Source organism: Botryllus schlosseri, chromosome 14 (genome assembly GCF_051294905.1).
Source record: "Botryllus schlosseri isolate E-star chromosome 14, Bs_hap1, whole genome shotgun sequence".
Lineage (NCBI taxonomy): Eukaryota > Metazoa > Chordata > Ascidiacea > Stolidobranchia > Styelidae > Botryllus > Botryllus schlosseri.
In genome coordinates this window covers 7652768-7674964 of record NC_137249.1, presented here as the reverse complement: position 1 = coordinate 7674964, position 22197 = coordinate 7652768, and the positions used below count along the sequence as shown (strand labels likewise).

At 41.0% G+C, this 22197-nt stretch overlaps 2 protein-coding genes across 5 annotated transcripts in view; both read left to right on the top strand.

The window, feature by feature from the left end:
• The window catches only part of LOC145455127 (large ribosomal subunit protein eL6-like), a 114243-nt gene that overhangs the window by 27640 nt on the left and 64406 nt on the right, over window positions 1–22197 (top strand). The gene's annotated exons all lie outside the window — the stretch shown is intronic.
• Window positions 1–22197, top strand: part of LOC145455100 (insulin-like growth factor 1 receptor) — a 187123-nt gene that overhangs the window by 127631 nt on the left and 37295 nt on the right. For 2 of the 3 annotated variants that reach the window (XM_080333051.1, XM_080333050.1), the window contains exons 2-5: window positions 1161–1696; window positions 4638–4761; window positions 6656–6821; window positions 10768–10875. In XM_080333051.1, coding sequence (XP_080189177.1) covers window positions 1285–1696; window positions 4638–4761; window positions 6656–6821; window positions 10768–10875 — 810 coding nt within the window. In that variant the 5' untranslated portion in view covers window positions 1161–1284. Of the gene's footprint in view, window positions 1–1160; window positions 1697–4637; window positions 4762–6655; window positions 6822–10767; window positions 10876–13294; window positions 15473–22197 lie in introns of those variants that run through there. The other variant, XM_080333052.1, reaches the window with a different exon arrangement.

Genomic DNA, 22197 nt, shown 5'->3' with positions numbered 1-22197 from the left:
CTTCGTTGGCATAAATACGAGTTCATAGCAATATTCAAATTGAGTACCAAAGCGTTAGTTGGAGATCATGTGTTGTTCGTCTCCCAAGTCAGGGTAATTGATACTTCTTTCCCTCAATTGGAATCGAAGTGTTTAGTGGCGCCTTCATCGCTTGTTTTTATCGCCGTCTCTGATTATTGGAGTTTGGCAAGTTCGACAATATATCACCAATTGATCAAATGCTTTGAAGGCGGCCTAGATGTTGAGCTAATTAGACACTGTGGAGAAGCCTGTATTTAACTTTCAGAGCTTTGCCAAGATGAAATGTCGATCTTCCGTGATGTTGAGTTTATTGCCCGAGGGAATGTTTGAACAAGCAGTAAGACATATTCTGGTGTGGGGATCTATAATGAGATTGTGACTTCAAGTCAGCACGTTGCAAAATATTCGGTAACGATAAGTTCTGGGGCATTGTGGTTGCACTTTCGGTCATTCAACATATCGACAGCAGATGTGGATGCGGATAAATTGGCCGTAGTATTGCTTCATGCTTCATTACTCGCTGCTGTTAATGAGAATGCCAGTGCCTTCGCAGTTATAGGTGTAAGCCTGTCGTGGTGTCATTTTGACAGCGTGGGAACATCATGGTCACCACTATCGGCTTGAGAAATGAAAATTGGTAAAGTCCTAGTTTCGATGCGTTATCTTGCTATCATTTGAATACAGCTGCCGGCTGGTAATTCATACCGCATTCAAGAATGCGACACCTCCATATTCAACGCGCTTGGCTTTGTCTGGTTACACGCGTAAGATATTCAGATATCTGGGAGTACACAGACCAGCAGTCGGGTCGATATGAACGTTGATAGCATTTGCGGCAACCCGATTTGACTTACCGCCGTGGGTTCAGGTATCAAACTTCAATCATTGAGCCTCGTCCTATAGGTAACAACTGACAAAGTGGCATGCTTTCATGTTTCAAGATTGTCCGAATTCGTCGTCGATGGTGGTAGCTTAACCATGACTAATATGATTCCTATATGGAATTAGTTAAGTTTCGTTTAGAATTATTTGATAAATATGTCATAATTGAGGATTACATTTGAATGCAAACCACCAACGTGTCCACAAGACTCTGCAGCAGTGAAAACGTATCATTCTGTTCTGGTTTGCTATTTCAGTGACGCTTACCTAAAATAGATGCACGGAGCGACATGTGCAATTGAATGCGCCGTACGATCGATTTGAGCTCGCATACGGCGGCCGGACAGTTATTAAGCGAAGTGATTGCGAAATATCGCCAAGATGGCTACCTGGTCACAGTATTCAAGGCGGAATAATTCGGTGACAAGGAGGACACGGTTCACTAATTTATCTTCTATCATACTCTGTCTCTATATCCTTCACAATGCAGCGTCGTATTGTGCGGCTACATCTGCGGATTTTTCTGATGATCCAAACGACGCATCTGTAGATACACGAGAACAAACGGACGGGAAGCGGGAAGATGAGTTGATATTTGATTCGAGGAAGCACCTCGCAGGCGGCGGCGTGCCGCACGATTTCGATCCTGCCGAATTCCCAACAGTTCCGGAGCCGGACCTTGCGACCGAAGTTATGGTGGACAGAGGAGGCTATGAATACCCATATTATGAAAATGACTCAACGAAAGAGGATCCGTACTTGAAGCTACTAGAGAAGTTTTACCGCGGTCCAGGTAATGCAATTTTAGCATTCGGCGATGTTTTTTGCTCAATTTATACCATTGGTTCTCGGTCTTTTTATCTCGGGGACCGGCATAATTTCAAAACAATTTTTCCGACCGGTGAACCGTCAAAAAGTAACATTAACGTAAAATGTAATTACGACTAGGGCTGGGCAAAATCGAGTACCTGAGTGATTCGATTCTGAATCACGTTTTATGCTTCGAGTCGAGTCGAGTATTCGAGTATCACTCATTATGACGTCACAACATAATGAACTATGTCAAATATCAAATATGTACCTTTTATGCCACCACAAAGAACATAACGCCTGGCATCCGTTACATTGAAGATACTTTGATATTTTTTCGACCATACCGATTTCATTGCACTTCGTGACAATGTTGTGGAATGATCATGACTTCGGAAATATGTTATTTCCAGTAACGTTCGTAGCTGTGAACAATGTCTCGTATGCTGCGACACGGCCAAACAAGATTTCAAGGCTTCGTCGGTGGAAAATAGTATGAAAACTATAATTCCCGTTAGTAAATTAACTTTCAGTGGCGAGAAGCGTATATTTTCATTACTCGAAAAAATCGTCTTTTACTACTCGACTCGAATCATTAAAATTAATGCTCGATTCAGATTCGAGTACTCGAATCATTGTGCCCAGCCCTAATTACGACATATGTATGCAACTCGACAGCAAATATTAGGAACTAATATTCTCTGAGAAATTTGCTGCTTCATTTTAGATATTGTACGTGTTATAAGTGGTATTATTGGAGTTTCTGCAGGGCGGCGTCCTGTTAAAAACCATGAACTTGATCTTGAATGTTCCGTTTATTTTGAAAGAACTGCGACTATGGTTTTGCTAACAAATTTTGTTACATTAGTCGTCTTAGCTTTCTCACATATCTGGTTTTGAACGGGTTGCAGGCTACGACACGCTGCAGAAAAGTACGTTCCGAATTTCTCAATCAATTGAAAATTTGATGTCACATTTCTCCTTGCAATCTACCGTAACCCATTTATACACATTACGCCGTCCACCCGACTTCCGATATTGCAAAGGATGTGCGGTACCCGGTAGGGATACTTTACCCGAATTTATTCCACGGGGTCAGAGGACAGAAATGTGTATTGCTGTATGCTGTGCCTTTGCTTTTGACAAGGCATGATTACCGTCGGTGTAATTCGGTATTCCCGTTAAATGATGCAACATAGCGTGCTGCCTTCATAGCTATCAATTGTCGGGATTAAACTTCTAAACTCGTTACGGCCAACACGCAAATTTTGAGCCAAGCAGTAATTATTGTCAGGGAAATTAACGATATAAGCCGATACGGCCGTACACTACTTGGATTCGTGCCGGCGCTGATCGCAGCACTTTCAAACAAGAAAAAACACCGTCTCACAGTCACGGTTAACAATTAAAATTTTCATTTCTCATAAATCCGTAATCAGGCCCAAGATTCGCCTCACATTTCAAATTAAACGGAAAATATGTTAATGATGATAGGGCACCATCTCGCCCGCGGTCATGCCTTTTTTGCGATATTGGTAGGATACTATCCATCGATTTTGGATATATGTTACATACAAATATAAAATTAAATCTCTCCACCATTTTTCGTGTCCTCACTGATTGACTGATTTCTGGAATCGGTATGCTAGTGACGGATTGCTAATGTGCACAATGCATAATGCACGTGCTGTAAGCTATCACCCATCGGTTATATACAGATGATGTGCTTGGGAATGGCTAAGTGTAATCGGCTGTTGAACGGAAGACTATGTGTTAATTTCAAATAACGGAACCCATGTCGGAATGTATGTATTGTAAAGACAATAACCGATTGCGCGTTGGTATAGATCTGAACCCGCGTCATAAGTTTGAAGTCGGCAGGGAAAATTTCAGGGCCAATATCACAAACCGCGCCACTGATAGTAATATCTCATCATATCGGCCAATATTTACGTACAGCATTTGTCCGAAAATAATTCTGATACACCCAGCGAAAGCTGTTTTGCTGTGTTTTTATCGCTGAATGATTTGGACCGAAAGTAGTACCCTCCTAATTTAGTAATTAGCAATCGCGAGTAATATAGTGACGTCAATGCGTGAAAGTATCGTTGATTGTGACGTTGTCGGTGTAGCTCGATGTTGTAAACATGGAATCCAATATGAGATGTGGTCAATGTATAACGTCACTTTATATGATTACTAGGGCAATTTTTTGCAACTTTTGCAACTTTTTTTTACAGCTACCGGCAGCTTCCTAAATACTCGTAAGATATGTAGAATGCTGTTTTAAGCTGTTTCAAGGAATCATATAGTGCAACTTTTTGCAACTTTGTCCATTTTTTCCATGCAATTTTTTGCAACTTTCTCGATTTTTCATGAAAGTATTTTCGATTTTGGTGAAATACACGGCCAAATTCGACTGAAACACCGTAAATCAGCACCGAAGTAACGCTTTTACGGGTATTTCGGGAGCTGAGCCGGAAAATTGACCTTTTTTTTAGTTAACCGAGCAAAATGTGGTCAAAATGCAACTTCTGCAACTTTTCAACTTTTTTCAAAAATAAATGCAACTTTCCACGGATTTAACTGCAACAAAAACTTGCCCTAATGATTAGCCTACCTTACGGCTTATGCTGTACGTAAACCTGATTTTATTAGTAAAATTCGCTTAATTGTCGAAACTCATCCTACAATAACTTTCGCTTTGACATGGCTTGGAGATATTACGTCACTACATGAAATTATCTTTAATAGATGATGATTGCTTGGCACTCTTGGTCAAAGGTATGCTTCGAACCAGAGTGGTGCTCATCTGTACTGCATAATAATCCTCCAATCAAAATATTAATGATCTCGTATGCAATATGGTCATTGGGCATTGCCCGCACATTGCGCATTCGTGAAACGTAAATTATTGTGTTCAGTTTGCGCTTTGGTGGATGTTAGAAATACCCCGGAAAACCTGAGAGACCTAGAAAATTGCACGATCGTCAACGGTTTCGTACAGATCACTTTCATGCCTGGAACTACGGAAAGCAGTTTTGAGCAGTGAGTAAATCTTCTATTTCCATATAAATGTAGTGTCGGCTGGTGGATCTATGCCACTCATACACTGGAGCGTTCATAAACTGTAAGATTTGATGGTCCCAGCGGAACTGTGTAGATATAAATGGATTTCGGTATGTTTTCCGAGCATGATCATGAATATATTAGAGTTGACATTGTACATTGTATAAATAGAAGCAATAACTTAGGGGGGGCCTACAGAACTGGCTCAATGAATTGCATGTCAGATATGATCTTGAAGCTAATTTAAATTTTAGGTGATGTCAGTCAGAACAGTTGTTGTTGCTTTATATTTAACAACGAACATTAGGTGTTAATCGCCTGTTGACCTTCCGCGCCCCACACGGTTACTGCGAGTGCGCATTATAATGAAAATAAATGAAAGCACGAGAAAAGTACTGTCCATTTTCAGAATTGAATATCACCACTCTAAAATCATATATGACGCTTATAAGATAGAACAAATTCGAAATTCGACAACGTATACTGGGTAATACGAGGATCCGTTTAAGTGCTAGCAACAGAAGAATTCATTTTAATTGAGTAACGAAGATGAATTTACTATGGAAGTCAAGTTATGGGCAAGTAAGTCGAATACTTGTTAGGCTTATTACTAATCATTGTATAGGATGTTAACTAATCTCAACACACGGCCTACTGTACGCGGGCAGGGAATAGGAGAATAAATAATAATGGATTACAATTTATGAAGCCTCGATTAGCCGAGTCCATGATACAACAAGCGGCGATTGTCTCGTCACAACACTTTGACGACGTAGTGGCAGTGATGTTATATAGAAACGGCGGCAACATTATCGAGCATCTGTTGCGGTCAAATGAAGATATTAAAAACATATGGGTAGCCAGTAGCTACCGACTGATGCGATGAATCACTCTGCGTAGTTACTAATTGCGTATCCTGCACGAACAGGCATTAGTATATATGAAGTTTTTCGGTCACATGGAGGAAGGGTTCTTAAATCAGAGTCCATGGACCCCTTGGGTATCCGCGGACTAGTTTTAAGGGCGCCCTGTAAGGCCATTGTTGGAAGTGCAACTATAACGTAACTATACCTTCTCCTTGTAATATTTCTCCTGTGTTATACTTATGTTCATATTGTTCAGATTTTGTTTTATTTTCAGTGTTCATCACATATCACAAAAACTACACTATGCACTCCAACTCGTAATCCGGCCAAGACAAGGGTTGGGCGAAAGTGATGACCTTTTTAGTGATTTGGTAGCGTTTTAGACTATATGGCAATGAGGCCGTGATTAGGATTGAGACTGGACGAAATTGATGACCTTTCGAGTTACTCGCTGCCCAAATAGTCCGCATTTAAGTTCAAAAATTTTTCTCGGGTTAGGTTACAATGGGGACTGCAGAACCATCCAAAATAATTTAGGCGTCCACGCGAAAAAAAGGTTAAGAAAACTGTCACAGAGATAATACCCTCGCATACAGTACATAAACTGGAGTAAACTGGAGCAAAATGGGGCGCTAGTATTTTTCTATAATGACATGACACGAGGCTGGCGTATTCCGTAGGCCACGCATGCCGTCAAGAATGTTGACTATGACGTAGTAAAAACGATTGACGTCACGGTTTCCAAGTCAAAATTTTGGAGAGAAGGCATTGATGCTTTTCGCCTCCCGCACCTTAGATACGCCCCTACGGTCATATTGTAACTGTGTACACTTCACACTGTGCACTGTGCAGTACATGTGATGTATGTTGAAATTGTTCACTGTTCATTGCCTTTACGGCTTTACCTAATGTATTTTGAGAGCGCCATTATCCGTGTATACTAACCAATAACCATGCGTGCTAACCGTGAGTTATTGCACTTAGCTCTTGATGATTCTTTTTCTTAGGTACTCTTTCCCAAAACTGCGGGTTATCACCGAATATCTGCTCATTTATCGGGTTTACGGTTTGCGATCTTTACGGAAGCTCTTCCCAAACCTTTCCGTCATCCGAGGTCGACAAGTGTTTTATAATTATGGAATGATCATATACGAAAACCCCCAGCTTCAAGAGGTATTTATATTATCTGCTTGTAAATTATAGTTCTCTGCGACTGTCCTTATAGTCGATTGCCGTTTGAAGTCGTCGGTTACCATTATTTATTTATTGAGTTATATGGTACTCTTATTTAGAATTACAAGCCTGCTAAGGTATTGATTATATTGATGAGTGTGCTACAGTGTAAGTTGTGGTGTATTGTATATTGCAACCCTGGACATGGACACGCTCCCTCTTGCTCTTACCGTTGTTTGTGGTATGCGTGGTGTTTTTCAACTGCAATACTCATTTACGCCAGGCCGATTTTCTCTATTTTCATTCCGTAGCTGCCGACTTGTCGCACGGCCACTTGTAGGCTGCTTCTTACCGTAGGTGTAGCCAGAATGAAAATTTGGAAGGGCCAGATTTTTTACGCACAACAATGCCATGATATCACATATCCATTGTGACGCAGTGACTACATATGAACAGTGAACACAAATGAACAATGAACATGAACACAGTCCGAAGGTATTCTAGAAGTCCACTGAGCGAATTATTGCGATTCCCGTGTATACCACAAAGTTGCTTCAGTAGCCCGTACTCATTCGCGCATATTTGCATCGCGAATCGACTGCATGGAGACGTCATTGTCACTGCATTATTTTCATTTGCACCCTGAAGCAAGCGTATATTTTGTTTTCAAGTGCGAAGTACAAACAGTCACATAATGTGCTGAAAGGCAATTAGCGACGCCCGCGTAATTACCTCCCGCTAATACGCCGATCTCCAAAATTACGTTTGCTGCATGTTTAATATAATCTGCACGCGTTCTTGCAGGCAGACTTTCAGAGCATACTGCAATCTTATATCCATAGTATCATGGCTCAGTATGGAACTGTAATTTTAAGTAGTGTCGGTTACAGTGCATCGATTACTAAATCCGGATCGAGTAATAATTGTAATGAGACATGACATTTTCAAGTACTAATACGGCTCTTTCCACTGATAATATATTTATCAACGAGAATTACAGTTTTGATACCTTTTTCCCGCCTTTAAGCCGCGATCAGTTGTATCACAGCATACGGAACAAGTAGTACAGAGTTACGCGCACGTCATTGAAAATGACACCTGTGATGTCTGTGTAGTCGTGATCGGCCCACAGCATTTTCGCAAAGCCCAATAAAATAGGGATGGTTCGGGGCCTCAGTATATTCGTTTTGCCTGTTATGACGTCATTCTGGCGCATTATGCGTGGTTCGGGTGATCGGAATGAGACCCCATGTGGCGAATTTAAATATTGATAAGTGCGCGGGATTACAGCGTTACCGCGCAATTGTACTTTTAATGATAAGAGACATCCGGTTCTGTTCGAAAGTAACAGCCATGTAAGCCGTAAGTGTTTGACATTGTACGACTTTCGACCTCTCTGTCTCTACTTCGGCCCGTACAAGACATGCGATATGGTAATTCCACTTGCGGTTTACCTGTTGGATCAATGAACTGCGCACCAACATACAAAGACACACTTCTGCTAAGTCCGACATTATCTTGTTAGCAATACGCCTCCAGGCGAATTCAAGCTCCTTTGAGGATATTACGTATTAGCTATAAGCTCTATCTATCCTCACTTCCTCAGCTACGGAGTGCGACCTACCTGAGGTTGGTCAGTAACCAAGTACTTCTACTTCTACGGAGCACCCAAGTAGCTTTTGCCTTTTGGTACTGCCGGGGACTACGATACTCAAGTATCGTAGGCCCCGGTAATGCTCAAGTGATTCGATTATTTGCACCATTACGCATTCATTTCTCTCACGAGGTGGATGCATTCGCAGTTCGCACTAGGCCAGTGTTTCTCAACCTTTTTGTCTTCACGGACCATCTTTGAACCTTCGATTTGATATATATGAACGAGTGCCGAACATCCATTTCCACATAGATAGGTGATGGCGAATGTAATAATAACGCGAAACGCTTCCCACGACACCTTTGGATATGATCGCAACATATATGGCACCGAAATTGAGAAACAAATTTTTAGTGAACATATAACGTCAAGCTTAGTCATTTTAGCCTAGCAGCTCATCTTGGAGTTATTATGGAATTGTGGTTATGTATATCACAAGAGAAAATGGATTTTTTCGGTGTCACCCCGTTTGACCTATGCATACTCCAACTTTTTTTTATTTTTCCGCAAACCCCAGCAAAACATCTCTAAACAGCAATATGTTTGTATCAGTAGGCTACTGTCATTGGCAAATAGAGTGAGTTTCACAGTAGGATATTGCATCTCAAACGGCCATTCTGTTGATGTGAGTCCTGAAGTTTCAACAGTTATAAAGCGAAAATGCCTCGTGATTTCCTCAATTTGAAGAAATACAAATTAGGGCATCAACCATTTTGCAAATTTAGAGGTTTCTCTGACCCCCGGCTGAGAACCACTGTACGAGGCAGTGCCGATAAATCTCTGGGAATACCAGAGTATCGTTTTCATTGGTCTGCGTGCGGCACTGGCTATTTCCATAGCATACAGGGTGCAGTTCGTGTTTCGCGGTCTTGGTATTTGCAACCGTTCATAACCTAGGGTTACCATACGTCCTCCTTAAAAGGATTTGTCCTCCTTTTTCAGGGTTTTGAAAATGTCCTCCTCCGAGGACGCCAAAATATTCTCCTTTTCGGGAATTCGTCCTATACTGCTTTTACAGCTAAGATAATGGATAGGTTCGAGTGAAAATGGGTATAAATGACGCTAAATAGGAAATTCGTGGTTCGATAGTAAGCGACTCCTTTTTTTTAGTCAACACCACTAATTTTAAGTATAGTTTGTAAATCGAGAGTCGAACGAAAGTGTGACTTTTTTTTAGTTAACCCACCAAATTTTTCAGCAAAATCAGCGAAGTCGACGGATTTCACATTTGATCAACTAACTTTTCTGATTTGATAAAAGTGTCATCCTTTCATGACTCCAAAAATATGGTAACCCTATAATAACCACTTAATGCGGTCTGGTTCCATACATGCGTTGAGTTTAATCCCTGTGGCGATTATCTGGCAAATGCAATTCCCGGAAAATATATGGCGGTTAGTAGAGCGGTAACATTGATAATAGTGATTCCTGATTGCAAGGCCTTTCGTAAATTGATACCTGGTAGTTTGCCTAGTCATTTTGATGCTTTTTCTCTCTGAGGCGCTTAGAATAAAATCATTGTGATGACCATTTGACTCTAGTGTAATTCGCATTGAAGAAATCAGCGTGCGTACAATTCATGCATTCATACGTAACAGATGTTCAGTTCGACATAATGACGACTTTGTTCCATTCGTTACTCCTGACATAAAGCTGACAGGATAACCTGGTTGTTCTATGCATAATCAGCTGTGGTCGAATCGGGATATTCTATTTCGGTATTTCCGCTGGTGCGCGCGTTTATCACGACCTTGAATGCGATGGAGAGCGCAACTGTGATCGTTATCTTTGACGATATTTCTAGCTCCCATAAACCACAAATATGCAACTCCCATTCTGCTGTTTCATCGATACCGGCATCCTCGGCCGGCACACTTAAAGGTGACCCCGGCAGTATCAAATGTATTATGATATTATACTGTCTGTTTAATTCCTATATTCCATCATTTATACCACTACAACTCAGACATCTTGTCTGCGCGTGTATTCAACAGCGTAATGTCATCGTCTCAATCTCTTACCAAGCCGTGAGGCTGCATTGGTTTTATCGGGGCCTACGATACTACTAACTATCGTGGGCCCCGGTTTTATAGTATAGGTTTCTCAATGATTATTTCCAAACAGAGCATCGTTTGATATCGGCATCAGCCCGCAAAAGTAGGGTGGAATCATCGTGTCAATCTGGTAATCTAATTAATACAAATTTAATTTATGGGATGGCCAGATAACAATTTATTCCTCATCTCTCTGGAAGTTGGAATGGTATCGTTAGTCGCTCAATATCTGTTTCAGATCGGCCTCGAAAATTTGCGTCACATCGAGAGAGGCGGGGTGCGCATTCAGAAAAACAGCAAGCTTTGTTACCTGGACACCATCGACTGGGAACGATTGGGAGTGACGGTAAGAAAACGCGCGACAGCTCTTTACGGCATTTTTACCGGAATTACGGTTCAATCCGGTGTAAACATTTACGTTCAATATGCGCATTCCCGTACTTTTGATCCGGATTATATGGCGGCGGCGCATTTTGTCTCCGGGTTCGAAGCCCGTATCGCGGTTTTATTTGTATGCACCGTTCAACCTTCTGTTCTTCATTACGGAATGCTAACTGAAAATTGGAACGTGAAATCCTTTTCAGAAATTTGAATATTGATTTATACGTTGCCGAAATTCGGCTACCGTTCTGTAGATACATTATACTATGAGTTGTCATACAGTCCTTATTTCTGAGATTTGTCATTATTTTGAAGGGCGATGTCTAACAAACTACATTGTCCTTAATATATCTCATACTTGTCCGTATTTTGGCAGTGATCACCTTTTTTAGTCATCAGCTCACCAGAAAGGGCATGATCAGGTGACATTAGAACTGGGCAGAAGTCTGTTGACCATTTTTGTCATCAGGTTTGTATGCCTCTCCTTATTTTTCCATTATGTCGATGGCAACTTGGATTTTACTTCTGGAATACATAGATATATAGCTCAGTGATCATTGATGTCGTGGTTAGAGTCGGCAGTATTAGTTACAGATGTGAAATCGATGCGAATGATTACCGGTATCACTAATCAGTGATTCGAATCAGCTTTTTTTATTCGAATATACAAAATCATCACTTTGCTTTTTCCGTTAGATCAGAGCAGGGATATCCCTGGATCAGAGCAGTTTAGATTGACCAATCACAGTGCTGACAGACTTGCGCGATGGTCAAGAATCCCCTAAATGTGACGCGCAGCACGCGGCACGCAGAAACACAGCAATTGTGCTCATTAAAGATTACGCTATTTTAGAGCGTAATGTGGCAATTCATTGAAAAATACGATTCAATTCGAGCGTGGATTTAGTAGTTCGATTCGTGTCGGTTGTGATCTACTAATTTGTTTGATTGCCGTAACCCTTGCTGCGTGTAGTTGGATGTGTGACCACTGACCAATGGTAGCGTACCACATAAGCATTCGTATTTTAATGGCATACAGCTTATTTGAATAACGATACAGTCGGAAGTTTCGGTACACTGCAGTTTTGAATTATCCCCGCGAGTTGATAATAATAATAATTAATTGATACCGCTAAGAGTTTCGTACTGTGACAGTTCGGCTGCGCGGATTAATTTAAGGAAATTATTTCTCGGAATATAAGCCGCTTTTTAGAGCCGATCGTATCAACACAACAGGTCTGGGCTGTAAATAAAGTAGCGTCCTCGTAAGCTTATTGGGCGCTTTGCTCGCGCGACGCATTAGACGCGTACGTGTTGATCTTAAAAACTTGAGAATCGCGCGGGTGAGAGGATTTTCTTACGGATTTGTGTGTCTGATTATTTTTTGTTTTGCTTCTCGCGCCGCATTTTTGGCTCTTCTATGCTGCGGGAAGCTTGTCTCTTGTTGTGATTACGATATCAAAAAGGTTTCGCTCCTACTAACTATTTATAGATTGCGCCGCTTACCTTATCCCGGTCGCTTGTCCGAATGCAGTATAGGTCTTGTGTCGCATTCGGTACAAATGTTTTCTATATCCACCCCGCTTATTGTTAGTCAAGAAAAATATTTAAAAATGGATTCACTCTCTGCGACGCACTGATATATGCAACCACGTGCCTTGGTAGTTCTTGAAAAATGCCCTGTTTGAATCGGTGTGACCATTAGATCGAATGGGGAGACACGAATCAAACGCAAACGAATCGAACGTTGATTCGAATGAACCATGTTGGATATGATAGGCAATTAATAAGTTTATGTTACGAGCGATCCGTCTATCAAAGTATACGAATTCTCAGCTCAATTTAGTGGTTGCCAACACGCGTTGAAGGTGATCCATTAAAAAAATGAGTTCAGATTGGTGAAATCTTGTGACCCAAACAATTTGTCGTAATAATTTTACTGGCCAAATCATGACGCGATTTTGACTGAAATGAGTTGTAGCACCCAGTGACGCTACTTGAAAATGGAAGTATATATTATCAGGTTTTGTGATATCTTCACGTTCTAAATTATATTTGTTGTCATTTTTTAGGTTTCTGATACAACATACCTTGAAACAAGCGCCCCCAAAATAGTTAGGTGATCCAAGTGTGGGTCGCGACCCATGCGTTGGGAACCATTGCTATACACTGTGTACAGTGCACACCGGACAGCTCTCTCATACGATTCGACTTATTTGGGATAATGATGTTATCTGGTGATAACGGATTATATCCGCGTTAAACAATGGGTGATGTTAACCGGTATGTTGAAATCTTGTACGCCTTTGTGTGTGTGTACTGTACAAACAGTGGAAGCGGAGTTATTGCCATCGAAAAATTTGGATTTGAATAAAATAGTATTTACGGTGGGCACCACTATAATAAATAATTAAAGAATTGGTCACCGTAAATACTACTCAAGTCATAATCCAAATTTTTCGACGGCAATAACTCCGCTGCCACTGGTTGAAATTGAACCAAATTTGGTAAACGTCGTTTCTATAGATAACGTAACACTTTCATGGGGTGAACAGAAAATTTTCAAATTTTTTGTTATTTATTTTTATAAAATAAATAGAAACTTTCTTCTCCTGTAGCAATGCGGCTACTGGTTGGAATTGAACCAAATTTGGTGTGTAGGCTTAAATTAGGTAACCTAACAATTTTATCTATTAGCCAGTACGATTTGAGAAAAAAGTCATTTTTGAAGAGCCCTACTGTACAGTAGGGCTGTTCAAAAATAACTTTTTTTTCCGGATTCCAGCCATTCAGTGATTAAATCGTCAGGTTACCTTAAAAAACGCTGCACACCAAATTTGGTTCAATTCTAACAAGTATAGGGCTCCGCGGATCCAATTAAAATTTTTAATTTATACAGGAAAATTGAAAAAAAAAATTTTTCAAATTTTTCTGTCAACCCCATGAAATTGTTGAGCTGTCTTCAGAGACGATGCAAATAAAATTTGACTCAATTCGGACTAGTAGAAGTGGAGTTATTGGAGTTTTTCGTTGATAATTCTCCAATTATCCTTGATTGGTGGATAATCCGAGAATTATCAACGAAAAACTCAAATAACTCCGTTTCTACTGGTTGGAATTGACTCAAATTTCATTTGCATGGTCTTTGAAGACATCTCAACATTTTCATGGGGTTGAGAGAAAAATTTGAAATTTTTTTTTTTTAATTTTACGTAGTAAATTAAAAATTTTAATTGGCTCTGCGGACGCTTAGACATGTTCGAATTGAACCAAATTTGGTGTGCAGCCTTTGTTGTGGCAACCTGACAATTTAATCAGTGAATGGCTGGAATCAGGAAAAAAAAGTTATTTTTGAACAGCCCTACTGTACAGGCATATCGACCTTGACAGATCTAGCAATTCGCGCTATTTAGCGAGCGCTCATAGCTGTTTTCGATGCAAACATGCTTGGAAACCTGGTGTATTTGTCCATCGTATTACGCGTGCGCAAAGCGCGCAATTCGCATACATCGAATTTACTTAATCCGTGAGATTTTTGGAATTACACACCATGCTAGTTAACCGACTCACGCAGACAGGATAAAATTCGTTGGTGGTCTCTCCGTCTCAGCACGGTGCACATCGTAAAATATCGGATTTGCGATACTACGAACGCGACGGTGTTAACGTCTCATTATCTTACGTGCAGTTTTGCATACTTTCATAGGTCAGGCCAGGATGAAAATTTAGGGAAGATGTTTGAAATTTTTTGTAGAGGGCGAAATTTGTTATACGGATTGATTGTGACGCATTCAAAACAGATGGCGTTGCAAGGTCAGAATCGCCTTTATCGATGCGCCAGGAGAAGTTTTGCTATGGCCGTGATGAATTCGGGTGGGATGAATTTTTATAACAATTACTTGACGTACTAAAATCGTTGTGACGCAATGAATAAACATGACGATACAATATATCAGTCGAAAATTTGGCTACTCTTGTTCTTGCATTTGATACAGCAGTGTTTTTTGCGTCAGTGTGCGTGACACTATACATCACCGCGTCTTGCACTATAAATGGTATACGCGTGATGCGGTCCCAGGATTGTAACAATGTAACATGTTACTATCTATGTCCAAGTCGAGAATGCGGCGTCTGTTCGGACGCAGCGTTGGGTTTGGCTTCCCGGAAAATCCTACCAGATATTCGAAACCAGCGATGGCTCTCGTAAACAGGCTTTGTAATCTCTAATTGAAATCTGCCAGGAATTTTTCGATCCTTCGGCGGCAATTGTTTGCCACTTCCTGTGTCATTACCGAGGCATTGTCGCTGCTAATTACAGAATAAGACGGCGAAAGGGGAATCCGGCCGAGATTTTGCAAAGCCGTGTATGTGTATGTATAATTCTGTATTCTGGTAGCGACGGGTGTAGATTTTACAGCAAATCTGTGGCCATCTGGCCAATCTTAAGTTCATGTTACGGTACAGCGATGTCAGTTCCGCGATCATCGTCTACACTACAGGACTCTTCATACCAGTGCTACGATACTTGCTGGGTGGTACGAGAAATCAATGTCATGCTGGTGGTATGTACGACTGAGTCACAATTATACGCGTCCTTGAACCCGAATCGAGTATTATTTTTCGTCCCTTTCCACTACAAGAATATTGGGTCGCAACCTTCGCGGGCGCTTTCAAACCATGATTGGTCTTATCACAGCATCCAATGCATGAATACATTGTATATAGCGCAAGGCTACGCATATTGGTTGAAACCGCATTTTTGTGAAGTGCTGAGTGACCCACAGCTTCTCCAAAAAGTTCTTCGAAATAGCAATGGTTAAGAAATAACAAATTATCTGGTGATGTGGTGTAACTGGCCTTATCTTCTCTGTCTGAGGTTCTGCAGATGGTGCGAACCCCTGAAAGTTTCAGGTTCGTGTCAACGCGAGCGTTTTTGAAAGGTTCTGTGTGAAGTGTGAACGCGAACGTGAACCTATGACGTCACGTGACGTCATATTGCTAATTCTAACCCTGCATTTCAGAGAAGTGATGTACGATATCTAATGACGATACTGCTGAAGTACATACTGACTATTTAAACGTCACCAAATGTATCAACTGGAGAAATCAAATGGTACAATAATCTCATAAAATCAATATCTTCCGTCGCGTTGCCAACAATTCCGACGAGAACTTGTAAGGGAATATAAGCTTACGCCTTAACGGTTTCGCCCAGACCGGACAGTGTATTCGGCTTCGGCGCCTGACTTATGCTACATTTATACTGAGCAGAGTGTAAAACGGGGTTCTATGCTTGCTACCGATATTACCCCATAAACGAGTTATACAGCAGCCAACACCCCAATCGCACGGATTTGGTTTTTATGATACAATAAACGTATCAAACCAAGATGGATCCAGTACGGCTGCTAATAGATTTTATATTAGACAACGATGTATTCTTTATAGCAGGGGCGGGCAACTTCTCCAGTCGGCGGGCCGGATACAGAAAAATTAAGTACTTGGCGGGCCGGATTGCTGAATTAATACATTATTCGTCCATTTATCCACATATACAAGGAATGGATGTATTTTAACGACAGCAATGTAACTTCAAAGCCATTTCTTGCCAATAATGACGAAGACAATGCGGGTTTCAGAACAGCATTATGATACAGGCACCACCATGTCTGCTTCTCTCTGATCAATCACTGTGCAGTGTGCATGAGCAGTCCTTAACGGGGACCCCTGGCATAAGCGGTGTCTTACAAAAGGCCAGAAATGTGCCGCGCTACAAGTTGACGGTTACGGAATCAAAAATAAGAAATATCGGCGTGGTGTAAATGACCATTGTAGTCGACAAAAACCATGATTACCACAAATGACGTTAGGGTTGAGTACACAAATGCCGATAATGCATGTCTTCTCGCTTCGACGGACTACGCGTAAGCTCCACCCTCGCTCGCTGCGCATACATGTGTATAATAACATACAGTCACTAAAATTTGATGCATGTAAGCAAGTAGTGGGGAATCTCTAAAGACTGGGGCCGCGGGCCACATTATCATGTAAGACGGAAAACTGTCCGCGGGCCGAACAAAATCCCTTCGCGGGCCGTAGGTTGCCCGCCCCTGCTTTATATAAATTTCATTCATTGGTTGAAAAGGCATCATTTGCTGACTACCTACATCGCTACATGCAGTGTATTTCATTCTTGATGTTGTGTGATTGCGGGTCAAGCTCACAGCAGAGAGTCACTACATATTTTTAAACGGACAGCTGGATATTTTGAGCAAACTTTTTTAACAAAGCAAGCAAAATTTTTGAGATCGGCAAGGTGCATGCTCGTTTAATGTTAATTTTTTTATGCTGCCCAGCGCCGTGCATAGAGTGGTCCGCAGTTGAAATGCAAATATTTTCAACCAAAGCTGTTGCAATCAATGAAAAGGGTTCACAGTGCAGAACCTACCAAATGGTTCGTTTGTGAACGTGAATCTCTAAACTTCTGAGGTTCACGTTCGCGTTCTGTGTGTGAACCTCCAAAATTTAGAGGTTCACTCTCACAAACGAATCTTGGTGGGTTCTGCACTGTGAACATTTTTCATATATTACAATTTTCACTCCATTATAACATCTCTGGTTGAAATTTATTGCATTTCAAATGCGGGCCAATCTATGCACGGTGCTGGTAGCATAAAAAAATTAACACAAAACGAGAATGAACTTTGGCAATCTCAAAAATTCTACTTGCTTTGTTGCAAAAATTAATTGCTCGAAATATCCAGCTTTCCGTTTGTGAATATTTAGTGACTCTCTGCTGTGAGATTGACCCGCAATCACACAACATCAAGAACGAAATACACTGCATGTAGCGATGTAGGTAGTCAGCGAATGATGCTTATTCAGGCAATCAATGAAATTGATAGCGTTGTCCGATGAAAAAATATAGCAGGCGTACGGGGTCAATCTTGATTTCAAATGTTTATTGTATCAGTAAGCTAATATTTCTTGGCTAGTCGTCGTCGAAATTTTTGGCAAATAAAGCGACTGAAGATATTGATTTCATGGTGTTATTATATCATTTGATTGCCCCAGTTGATACATCTGGTGACGTTTAAAACGTCGATATGTACTTCAGCATTGTGGCATTATGTGTCCCGAGTCGTCGCTCGGTAACGTGTACATTATTTTAGGCGATCACTTCACTGAAATGTAGGGTTGGAATTAGCAATATGACGTCATGAGGTTCACGTTCGCGTTCACAGAGAACCTCTCAGAGGTTTACACCATCCCTACTATCAATAGATCTTCAAGTCGTCCATACTGTTGTGATGTCATAATCAATAGTACTGGAATACTAGATCCAGAATTGTATCAGCTATCATTCAGGCACCGGATCATACCCAGCTCTACCGGCATGGTCGCCCTTTCGCATTGCTTTTTACTTCCCCTTCATCAACAATTTCACAATTTGGATAAAATAAAATTCCTTGTTGCGAAAAAATAACTTACATAAAACACAATATCGCGACATCTATATTTGGAAACGATTGGAGCTGAAGTGGTTAGTTAGGATTGTAAATCACCAATTGCTCAGTCTGACCTACTTCGTTGTATGGTTATTATTATTGATGTAAAAATAGAATGCTACTGTCAAACAAGAGACATTTTCGCGCTCGACTTGAGTGTGAAAAACAACACCGACCCTGAAATAGCCGCTGCCTTCGTGAACCACGGCTTGTTTCTTCGCGGTGTGAATTTTTACTAACCATAGTGAGAGATTGCGATGTGGAGCGAGGTGAACTTTCTCCGTAATCCACAGCCTATGCATTGATTATATGGATAATTCATCGCTTTTAGCAGTATATAGCCGATTTCGGGTAGCAGTGGTATAAGCTATGAGTTTCGGTGCTTCCTAAGGGAGCCTATGATAACTTAACTTATCGCAGGCCCCGTTACTACTTTCCCTCGGCCAGTTGAATTCGTGACTAATTATAATGCCGTCAGCTATATAATCACTCTACCATTCATACTTTGTAATATCAGTGCTATCAAAAGACCGAATCCGGAAATCATTTTCAATTCAAACCCAAATTCGCGCTCTAAAAAAGTATTAGCGCTCGAACTATAAAAAGTAGCAGGAATGCATGTTTGCTACGCTATCAGAAAGACGGTTTCTGGTCGGACCATCTCGCGATACATAATTAACATTCCTGGTTCGCCTCATGACGATATCCCTGATGTTGTGTGACGGCCTTCTCAAAATCGGACGTAAAATTCATTTTTGGTGGCTCATTACATCGTCGACAGCACGGTAATAATTATACGCATTGTCGCCGAGTGCTGCTTGCCGATAAGGTTACCGAGAAATTGCGATAATAACATAGCCGAGCGCGCTCAACGAAACTGATAGTATTTCGATGCAGAGTTCACGAGTTTACATGCAGATCTATTTGAATGTTCGTCATTTTTTTTTTACGCAAGTCTGGAGTCGCGTGAGCTACACTGTGAAACGGGGAAAAGTACCCAGTAGGCTACCACCCTAAAATGCGGTACACTTGAACAGAACCTGAGCCTCTCAGCGGAATATCCTCACATAATTTCGTGTATTAGGCCCATTTTCACTAACTAGCATGGGTCTGAAAGTAAACTTTTGTACCAGAAAATGCCGTTTACATGATCTGCACTCTGTAATACATATAGTGGAAATCGATGGAATGCAATATTCTACTTCACTGTGTATATTTGTCAGTGATTGATGTATTGAAGTGTAGTTAAGTCGTAGTATGCTGAGTTACTGACCTTACCCGACATCTTTGCCGCTCTTCTCCATACAGATAAGCATCTTCCAAATTTGAAATACACATTAGCACGGTTATATTTTGCAACCACGTATGGATTGCGAACTAGTATTTGTGCTCAACTGCTAATATTTTATGAGAGAACTTATCTGAGAGAATTTTAAACCGTACTACACTCTTGATCGCTTTGGACGCCTTGTAAGTGTAACCAGTAGGGATGGTGTGAACGTGAGGTTCACGTTCACAAACGAACCTTTGTAGGTTCTTCACTGTGACCCTTTTTCATATATTACAATGTTAACGTCATCATATCATATTTGGCTGAACTTCATTGCATTTCAACTGCGTGCCACTCCATGAATAGCGCTGGCACTGGCAGCGTAAAAAAATCAACACTAAACGAGTAAGCACTTTGACAATCTCAAAAATGTTACCTACTTTGTTACAAAAGTTTGCTCGAAATATCCAGCTTTGTGTTTGTGAATATTTAGTGATTCTCTGAAGTGAGCTTGACCCTCAATCACACAACATCAAGTGCAAAATACGCTACATCTTGATTTCATACGTTGATTGTATCATAAAAACCAAATCCGTACGATCGGGGTGTTAACTACTGCTGAATAACTTGTTAATGGGGTGAAACCCGTTTTACACTATGCTCAACATCAACGTAGCAACACTCAGACGCCGAATAAATTGTCCGGTCTGGCCTAAACCGTTAAGGCGTAGGCTTACCCTTGCAAGTTCTCGTCGAAATTGTTGGCAAAGCGACGGAGGAAATTGATTTTATGGGATTATTATATGATTTGACTGCTCCAGTTGCTACAATTGGCGATGTTTAAAAAGTCAGTATGTACTTCAGCACTGTGGCATTATGTAGCCCGAGTCGTCGCTAGGTATCTAGTACATTAATATATATCACTTCACTGAAATGTAGGGTGGGAATTAGCAATATGACGTCACGTGACATCATGAGGTTCACGTTCGTGTTCACACAGAACCTTTCAAAAAGGTTCGCGTTCACACGAACCTGAACCTTTCAGAGGTTCATACCATCCCTAGTAACCAGTATTTCAACCAAAGTTTGCGCCTAACTAATGTCGGCTAAAATTGCCTGGCTCAAATGAGAATAGAATTGTTGCGGTATGATAGTGATATGACTTCGCGGCTTGGGTAAGGCACACGACTTCCATTATCGTATTATATCTATAATATAATATATACCAGAAGAAACCACACTGCTTTTCGTTGCATTGGCGCATACATGTTTTAGCTTTCCTTTCGATCGTAAGAGCGGAAACACAATTAGATGGTAATATCGATGCGGCGAAACGAATTTCTCATTAGCCTAAAAGAGATTACACGAGGATATTGTGTATTGCCAACAAGCAGATTGAATTAAACGCAATCTCGTAATGGTTGCGGTTCGTCTCTAAACGGATTTTGTATTTGATACGGATTGAGGCCGGTTTATAGCGCATGCGCTGCTGTGCGCGGCGCTGATCGCCCAGGCGTGAAGCATCGGGACTCCGATACCCCTATATGCGCGCTTTTCCACATTATATATTTAGGCAGATAAGATGAAGTCTGTCCGTCATAACTTCACTTATTTTGAAGATGCGCATGTGCATTGCACATTGTGCAACTGTAAATTTAGATTTCTTGACTACCATTTTGCCCCGTTCGTGTTAGAAATATATATGATATATGCGCCCAATTCAAAATCCGTGTCAAGTTGCTTATTATATGTAATTTTGGGGTCGAATTTGGCACGCATCTTTAGTGCGAACAATCACGGCAATAACTGCGTGTAAGTGGTGTAGTCGGCGGTGTTAGATGAGCCATTCCCGATACTGTGGTGTACGTACATAAACCTATATATCCGTCGACGCGAAAACTTTGGGATACTACAACAGGGTATTATAAGCCCGTGGAGCAGTGTATGGGACTATTGGCAATAAATAAGCCATAAAATCTACACTACATCTTTTCCAATTGTATCCCAACTTTATTTTATTGCAATGCGCGGTTTCGTGTTGTGATGCGGAGAACCATTGTTACGTTCGCTGCGATATTCTTTTTGCTGCCATGTCCCATATCAAGTCTCGATAAAGAGGTACACAAAACGCCCTCCTAGTAATATTATATTTCAGCGAAAAGGCTTCACATTATTGCATCATTCGCGATACGGCAGATTAGATTTATCTGACAGCATATGCAAAATACACAGATAACTCGCAATTCATAGGTGGGCCTACTATCCTTGAGTAGTCCGTGAGCAATCTTCAATGCCGCTGATTACCCTACTGCAATGGTCATTTCTGCCTACGAATAGTCTGACATCCAATATTCCTTGCCCGTTTCCTTGTTGAATTGCGACAGGTGATGCATGATTAATATATAATACAATGATATTGGAACTTTGCTAATGCGATGACCCCGATCAGAATATCAGAGATGGGCAAAGTATAGTCATCGCAGGTACTCAAGTAGGAGTAGGAGTGATG